The sequence below is a fragment of the Carlito syrichta genome, unplaced genomic scaffold (assembly GCF_000164805.1).
Source record: "Carlito syrichta isolate Samal-C Ts95f unplaced genomic scaffold, Tarsius_syrichta-2.0.1 Scaffold304557, whole genome shotgun sequence".
Classification (NCBI taxonomy): domain Eukaryota; kingdom Metazoa; phylum Chordata; class Mammalia; order Primates; family Tarsiidae; genus Carlito; species Carlito syrichta.
The window spans coordinates 450,442-459,308 of record NW_007248653.1 but is presented as its reverse complement, the minus strand read 5'-3'; the positions used below and the strand labels follow the sequence as shown (position 1 = coordinate 459,308).

General features: G+C 43.5%; 1 protein-coding gene across 3 annotated transcripts in view; it reads left to right on the top strand.

The window, feature by feature from the left end:
- The first annotated feature begins 1,903 nt into the window (after positions 1-1,903).
- The window catches only part of TCTN3 (tectonic family member 3), a 33,272-nt gene continuing 26,308 nt past the window's right edge, over positions 1,904-8,867 (top strand). For 2 of the 3 annotated variants that reach the window (XM_021713455.1, XM_021713454.1), the window contains exons 1-4: positions 1,904-2,174; positions 2,350-2,473; positions 2,774-2,892; positions 8,715-8,842. In XM_021713455.1, the coding sequence (XP_021569130.1) occupies positions 1,919-2,174; positions 2,350-2,473; positions 2,774-2,892; positions 8,715-8,842 (627 nt within the window). In that variant the 5' untranslated portion in view covers positions 1,904-1,918. The remainder of the gene's footprint in view (positions 2,175-2,349; positions 2,474-2,773; positions 2,893-8,714; positions 8,843-8,867) is intronic. The other variant, XM_021713456.1, reaches the window with a different exon arrangement.

Genomic DNA, 8,867 nt, shown 5'->3' with positions numbered 1-8,867 from the left:
TTAAAACATTACTTCCTTATCATTCATTACTAAAATTACTTCAATCAACCAAGTCTTTTGCCAACAGTAATAAATTCAGGAATAACTTAACACTGATTGAGAGTTGTTATTTAAATTCTAAACTTTGATGTCTAAAATGGTCTCTGATCAGATGTACAATATAAATTTTATAGAATGACCTTTACATACAAATTGCAAAAAAAAACTGTATAGAAATAAATGCAATCTTGAAATAAACTATAAATATTCATAAGAGTTAAATCTAAAGAGTTCAACAAAACAATCTTAAACAATATTTAATGCACATCTGACATGTCCTATGCACTGTTCTAGGCATTGGAATACATTAGTGAAGAAAACAGACAAAACTCCTTGTTTTAGTGGAGTTTATATTCTAATAAACACATATAATTTGAATAGTCTGAACTTGGCTTTTTTCTATAGAAATTACTAATAAGGCAGATAAATGTTTTAAGACCATATATAAATATGCATATCTCTCATTCACATAAAAGTATGTTTGAGAACATTTTTAACAAAGAGTTACATTTAGCTATTGACTTCAAAACATTAGAAAATCAAGACCTTTTCAGAGAATGTGAGTTAAAGTCAGATGTCCTAAATTTTATCTGTGTGATTTACTTGGAAAGGGGGGCATTGGCTAGACTTTAGGTAAATGTACTAGATTTTAGGTAAATCTTAATTTATATTCCAAACCAAGCAATTAAAATAATCCAGATGTCAGAAATGCAAACACGGGAAATCACTGGGTCTAACAGGAATAAGCTTTTTATCATCTGAGAGCCCTACTGTATAAGATGGCACAATCTGCGGTTGCTTAACTCTGAATTAATTTCAATCTACAAATTTCAGTGTAGTTCCTCAGTCACATGATCACATTCCAAGTGCACAATAACCACATATGGCCTGTGGCTACCATACCGGACAGTGCAGATATGGAACATTTCCAACATTGCAGAAAGTTCCACGGGACAGCCCTGCTCTTCAGAATCAGAAGAGGCACGCCACTCCTGGAAAAAAACCAAAAACCTCCTAAAGAGGGTCACAAGAAGTGGCGATTATAATAGCAAAATAATAATAATAAGTTTTCTTCTCCATCCCTTGACTATTTCCATTCCTGCATCTTTCCTCGCCTCCTAAAAAAAAAAAAAATGCGTTTCTCTCCTTTTTTACTCTTTCTGTCCCCATCTTCTCACATTTCTCCCTACCCTTTCTTCTTTTTCCTGATGCTCCTTCTCTCAGCACTTTTGCTGGCACAAACATGCGATGCACCTTTAGTGATTTGATGCATTTATGGAGGGTTTTTTAAATTTCTCAGTGATAACATTTAAGGAGCTGGACATTCTTTTTAAGACGCTCCAAAAGAAATGCAACATCTACAGGAGACTGTTTTTTTTAAGGTGGGTGCCCTTCGGTGTATCTTCCCCCCCGCCCCCCCCCCAGACCACTATTCTTCCATAGCAAGGGTTTCTCACCGTTGGAATCCAGGGTGGGAAAGATCTGCAATTCTAGTTCCGGCCTCTGGGGTTTCCCTCCATCGAGGAAGGTCTCAGTACTCGGCCGCCAAGTCTGCGCGGGACGGCACTGCCGGGTTCCCTCCGCCGAACCCCTACTGTCATCTAGCGGAGAGAAGGCGCAAGGGCTCCTTCGCTACTGGCGGTTGCTAGGCGACGCAGGCAGCGCCCGGAGGAGGGAGCAGCCCGAAGGATGCCGAGAGAGCCGAAACGACCCCGCTTTCTATTGGCTGACGAGCTCCCAGCGCGCGCCAGGAGCCAATGAGCTGAGGCATATGAGGATGACGTCAGACGCTGTGCGACTCCTCCCACCCACGCTCTAGCAACGCGTCTGGAGCCCTCGGAGAGTCTAGTGGCTGGACCCCCGTGGGGTCGCCTGCCCCATGGGCGCCCCGCGACTCGTGCTCCTGCAGGTGTTCTTCCTGATGTTCCTCGAGGGCGCCCGGCCTCAGCCCTCTTCTTCCGCATCAGAGGCAGCGTCCCCCTCTCCGGACCAGGGGCCAGGGACGCAGAGCGGGACCCTCCAGTCGTCCTCGGAGGGCCCTGCCACTACCCCGGCGGCGCCTGGGATCTCCACGGCGGGGCCTCCTCTCGTGATCCCCTCGGCGCCTGGAAATAAGACCGTGGACCTCTACCCGGGTGAGGGGAGGAGTTGTGGGGTGGAAACTGCTGACTTCGCGGACCTAAAATTCTGTGAACAAGGTTGCATTGCCCCAGGGCTACGAGTGGGGCTGCCGGAAGAGGGGGAGTGAGCACTGGGAAGAGTTTGGGGATCCTCATCCCACTCACTCCACTTTGTGTTGTACCTTCCTAGTCTTGCCGATCTGTGTCTGTGACTTGACTCCTGGTACCTGCGATATAAATTGCTGCTGCGACCGAGACTGCTACCTTCTCCGTCCCAGGACGGTTTTCTCCTTCTGCCTTCCTGGCAGTGTGAGGTGAGCTTCGGCATTCAGCTGAATAGTAAAAGGGATTGAGGCCTAGGATATTTGGAAGCAGGAAGAGTTGCCCTTCGTACCTCCAGCCCCCATTTCCGCTCCAGGACTTTCCCTTGGTTCTTCCCAGGAATGACCTCCTCTGATTCTGTAGAGCAGGTCAGGTCCGTCCAGTAGGACCGTCGTGTTGTCCTATGGCTGCACAAGGAGTCCTCTCTTTGGCATCTGACTGACATCTGTGGGCACTCTTGTTCAGATCTACCCCTCTGCTTCTGAATGTATCTCCCATCTCTTTCTTCACAGGTCTTCAAGCTGGGTGTGTATAGACAACTCTCTGATCTTCAGAAGTAATTCCCCGTTTCCTTCAAGAGTTTTAGTGGATTCAGAAGGAATTAGGCGGTTTTGTGTCCATGTGAATGACTGTGAGTGGAAACGTGTTAGTTTGTTGAGAAATTGATTTTTGTCTCTGGCTTTTCCCCCCGTTTCTTTCTTTTTTTAAGCTTTTTGGGGTCCTTTGAGTCTCTTACCTTTCTTTCTGCCTCTCCTTTCTCTTATAACTGAATATTTGCAATTTCTCATGTGCTATTGACTGAGGATCAGAAAACTCATATAGAGCTTTAATTTCAATTATTTTAATCATCCCTCTTGATGATTAATCACAGATAAACTATATTTCCTACTTGCTACAATCTCCATGAGGGTAGTCACTGACTGAATCTCCAATACTTGACACATAGTAGGCACCCAATAAGACTTGAATGAACATCTTTGACAAAGCAATGCCAACCTTGTTTTCATTACTTTTTTTTTTTTGAGTCTGGGTCTCACTCTGTCTCCCCAGCTGGAGTGCAGTAGCATGCTCACAGTCACTGCAACCTTGACCTACTGGGCTCAGGTGATTCTTCTGCCTCAGCGGACCAAGTGACTTGAACCACAGACATACACCGCCATGCCCAGCTAATTTTTTGAATTATTGTAGAGACAAGGTCTCACCAAGTTGCCCAGACTGGTCTCGAACCCCTGGTCTCAGGCAGTCCTCTCCCCTCCGCCTCCCAAAATGCTGGGATTACAGGCATGAGCCAGCATGCCTGGCTTCTTATTTTTATTTCATGAGGCAACAGTGAAGGAGAAGGAGCATTAGAGTAGGATCTCAGTTCTGCCATTTCTTTATCAGTTGCACTGAACTGGGTAAATCCCTCAGCATTTCCAGGCTCATTTCTTCAACTGTAAAGTGAGAAATAATATCACTTGGCCCTGTATTTGAAAGTGCTCTATAGAGTATGATAAAGATGAGAGGTGGTTATTGGTTTGGGTTTTTTTTTTTTTTTTTTTAAGTCAGAATCTCACTCCATCGCCCAGGCTGGAGTGCAGTGCACACTCACGGCCACTCTAAGCGTCAACCTGCTGGGCTCCGGTGATCCTTCCACCTCAGACTTCCAAGTAGCTGGGACTACAGGTGCATACCACCACGCCCAGCTAATTTTTTTGTTTATTGTAAAGGTCTTGCCAAGTTGCCCAGGCTGGACTTGAACTCCTGTGCTCAGGCAGTTTTTTCTCCTCAGCCTCCCAAAGTACTGTGATTACAGGTGTGGCGGTTCATGCCTTCCAAGTAACTGGAACTACATGTATGTGCTACTATGCCTGGCTAATTTTTTTTTTTTTTTTTTTTTTGTAGAGACAAGGTCTCACCAAGTTGCCCAGGCTGGTGTCAAACCCCTGGGCTCAGGCATTCCTCTCACCTCGGCCTCCCAAAGTACTGGGATTACAGGCTTCAGCCTCCTCACCTGGATGGTTATTGGGGTTTTTAATGGACTTAGAAATTTGCTAGTGATGACTCAGACATTTCTAAAGATAAGAAGCTAATATGTCTTTTTTAAATGACTATGAAGCAAAATAACATTCCTGTGCAAAATAGATTTAAATGTTCTTTGCGTCCTGAAAGTCAACTCACCCTGATTTTGTCTGTGTGAAAAGAAATTGCAAAGCTTTGTTTGTTTCAGAAAACAACCAATTTTTGGTTTGGGGGAATTTTGAATTTGAAACCGGTTGTCAGGAGCCCTGTGCCATTTAGGTTGTAAGAGGGTAAAGGGAGCAAGGTGAATGCTTCATTTTAAAATAAGTCCTTTCCAAAGCTTTTACTGCCATCTAAGTTCAGCCATAGGATCACGCTCAAGGGACCCTGCACGGGAGTGACTAAAACAATAAATGCTTTAGAGCTTCTGAGAATGGGCTCACTTTCAACAGGTGAGCAAGAAAAGACTCATGGAAAAAAATAGAGATTTTAGACCAGATGTGATGGCTCACACCTGTAATCCCCACTCCTGCCTCCCACACAGTCCTCCACACTGCTTCTGGACCAGTGGACCTGAAATTTCTTTGTCCAACAACTCCTGAGAAATATGGTCACTTCCAGTAGTCATCAAGGGTCAGTACATCAATGAACTTTCCCTGAATGAGGCTGGGGAGTGGATTCATGCTTAGTATGAAAAAGGCAAAAGCATTCCTTTGGGTCTGATTCTCCGCCTGCCTCCCTCACACACACACACGTAGCATATACACAGTCCACACAGCCATCCCTTTACTGGATTCATCTTTCCATAGCATTGCTTTGTGTTGCTTCCTTATTCTGATGACTTCCTGCTGCCTATAGACTAATGTCCAGCTTCTTAAGCCTGCCGATCAAGGTGTTCTCATATTTCATCCATCTTAGCTTTCTAGTTTCTTCTACCATTATTCTCTACACTGACCCTTTTCTTTTTTTTTGTTTTTTGTTTTTTGTTTTTGCTTTTTTTGAGTTGGAGTCTTACTCCATCGCCCAGACTGGAGTGCAGTGGCCGCTTCCAGCCACTGCAGCCTCCACCTGCTGGGCTCCGGTGATCCTTCTGCCTCAGCCTTCCAGGCAGCTGGAACTATGGGCGTGCGCTGCCACACCCAGCTAATTTTTAATTTTTATTGTAGAGATGAGGTCTCGCCAAGTTGCCCAAGTGGGTCTCGAACCCGCGGGCTCAGGCAATCCACTCACCTCAGCCTCCCAAGGCACGGGATTACAGGCTGAGCCACCAAGCCCGGTTTACACTGACCCTTTTCTTTAGCCAAATTCCTCCCCTATCTATGCTTTGTCCTTAGATGTGCCTTGTATTTTTATGTTTGCTTGCTTTTCTCTTTGACTCAAGTGTTCCTCTTTCTCTTTACCTTTTAAAATCCCTCCCCCCACCCTTTTTTTTGTTTTGAGTCGAAGTCTCACTCTGTTGCCCAGACTAGAGTGCAGTGGCACAATCACAGCTACCACAGTCACTACCTGCTGGACTCAGGCAATCCTTCTGCCTCAGCCTTCCAAGTAGCTGGGAATTCAGGGGCACATCACCACAACCAGCTAATTTTTTTTATTTATAATAGAGACGAGGTCTCACCAAGTAACCCAAGCTAATCTCGAACTCCTAGGCTCAGGCAATCCTCTAGCCTTGGCCTCCCAAAGCACTGGGATTACAGGCTTGAGCCCCCACACCTGGTGTAAAATCTCAGTTTTTTTTCCATGAGTCTTTTCTTGCTCATTTGTTGAAAGTGAGCCCATTCTCAGAAGCTCTAAGGCATTTATTGTTTTAGTCACTCCTGTACAGTATTCCTTGTATTTTTATCAGTTTATGTGAACATCATGTCACTCGAAGTATATTGTCAGCACCTTGAAATGATGGACCATATCTTTGTCTTCCTATAATGCTTAATATCTACTGATAATGGTCCTCAGTAAAGGATGTTTTTAGTACAAGTCTGTACAGCACATTGGAGTTGGAAAAAACTTAGACTAGGAATCAGGAGATCTGTGATCTATTTCTGGTTCTGTAAGCTGGCTTTGTGACCTTCAGCCACTCTTTTACCTCTGAGGATCCAAATTTCCTAATGGTATTGGGTCAGATAGTCTCCAGACTTCCTTCCACATCTGAAATTGTACCAATCTAAGTCTAAAGATCTTTAAGCTCTGTTAGATATAATATTACTACGTATGATGGCAGAAATTTTAGGCAAAAATTATCCTTTGCCTGTGTTGACCCCCACTACCACCAATATCTCCACACTGAAGGGATAGGCAAAATGTTAACTTTCTCTTATCGTTTAAGTCATGAAAAAATAGCCAGGTAGATATTTGCCATCTTGGCTCACCTTTTTTCTTATCTTATCTTAAACTTTTCTTTCATTTATAAGGATAGAAATAACTGCATTTGATTTCAGGAAAATATCTCTTCCATGTGGTTTTCAGGGCATGAGTTCGGAAGGAAATATTAAAATAGTTCTCAGAAGCTTCAGAGTTTGAAGATTTCAGATCAGAAGTGGAAGGTAGCCCGCAGACCCCAGCAGGTGCAGCATCACTTGTTTCAGAGCAGTGTTTGTCAAACTCTGCTATGCATGCAGGTTACCTGGAGATCTTGTTAACACGCAGATTTTTAAAAAATTTTTGTTTTTTTGAGTCGTAGTCTCACTCTTTCACCCAGGCTGGAGTGCAGTGGCACACTCACGGCTACTGCAGCCTCGACCTGCTGGGCTCAAGTGATCCTTCCACCTCAGCCTTCCAAGTAGCTGGAACTATAGGCATGCGCTACCACACCTGACTAATTTTTTATTTATATTATAGAGAGGAGGTTGCACCAAGTTGCCTAGTCTGGTCTCAAAACCGCAGGCTCAGGCAGTCCACTCACCTCGGCCTCCCAAAGTGCTGGGATTACATGCTGAGCCACCAAGCTTGGCCAGATTTTATTTTTATTTTTTTGAGTCGGAGTCTCATTCTGTTGCCCAGGCTAGAGTGCAGTGGCATGCTTACGGCCACTGCTGCCTCGACCTGCTGGGCTCAGGCGATCCTTCTGCGTCAGCCTTCCAAGTAGCTGGAACTACAGGCATGTGCCACCAGCCCCAGTTGATTTTTTGATTTATTGTAGAGAGAGGTCTCACCAAGTTGCCCAAGCTGGTCTCAAACCCCTGAGCTCAGGCAATCCTCTCACCTTGGCTTCCCAAAGTGCTGGGATTACAGGCTTGAGCTACCGTACCTGGCCCTGCATGCAGATTTTAAAATGAGATGATGATAAGAAAGTGACGTGGAAAAAAATGCAGATTTTGACTCAACAGACTTGGAGTGTGGCTTGAGAGTCTATATTTCTGACAAGCTCCCAGGTGGTACTGGGGATACCATTTTGTGTATCCCACTTTCTATAGCAAGGATCTACGAGATGTATAAAGTAAGTAGTCTAAAAGGCCCCAGAATTGAAAGTTGTGTTCATTTGCTTTATGATATATCAGGTACAGGTCTTATAATATTTTTGACTCTGTCTAAATGACCCTAATTATATGAAGAATGAAACTAGCATGGCCACGTTTCTATGGTCTTCTTTTTCCAAGTTAGCAGAAGTCTTGGAGTGGTAAAGCAGACAGTGTTGTCTGTCACCTGCCGTCCTCTCAGCAGGGGATAGCCCCAGGGCCGTGGGACCCTTTTCCTACATCTCTCCTGGTTCTGAAGTACGACACAGAGATGGCTGCAGGAGTTTGGATAGATTTACATATTGCTATATAGAAATTATAGAATGAAAATATCCTGAGGTGTCTGAAATGTTGAATGAAGGAATTATAAGGTGAAAAGGAATAAAATAAATCCATAAACTTGAGAGATGGAAACATTATTATTGGGACTGGTCAATTGAAGTTTAGAGGAATCTGAAAGACATGGGGAGGACAGATCAGATATTGTCTCTAACCTTTGCCATGTTCCTATGGAAGCTACCATTTTCTTATATCAGACTCGACTATATGAGGCAAATATGAGTATTATTGAGCTTTGTGTTTTCATCACAAATTGCTGATCACATGCATTCTTAGTTGTCAGAGACTTGGAACTGGCTGGCATTCATTGACCACGTTTTTATCTCAAATCTTAATATTAAAATAATAATTAAGTTAATAGATTGTGAATAAATTAAGAAGTGATAGAAATCAGAATTGTTATTTCTGGAGATGGAGAATTGATTAGGAACCTTCTGGGAAAATGCTCTAGAAATTGATCTGGGCAGTGGTAATTACAAGTATATACATTTGTAAAAATGCTTTGAGTTTATACTTAAGACTAGTGCGTTTGCATACTTTATATATATTTTTTTCTTCAACAAAAAGTATTTTTAAAAATTAGTTATTTGACATACCATATGTTTAAAAATAAATGATTTTCTTTCATCTAAATTCCTTTTCTTTTAAAAAAACATTTCAGCAAAATTAAACTATTTCCAGAAGCTCCAAAAAGTCAATGCAAGCAACTTCCAGGCCCTGGCTGCAGAGTTTGGAGGCGAACCATTTACTTCAACATTCCAGACCCAGTCACCACCACCATTTTACAGGGTGAGGCTGGGAGAGGAATGGGATC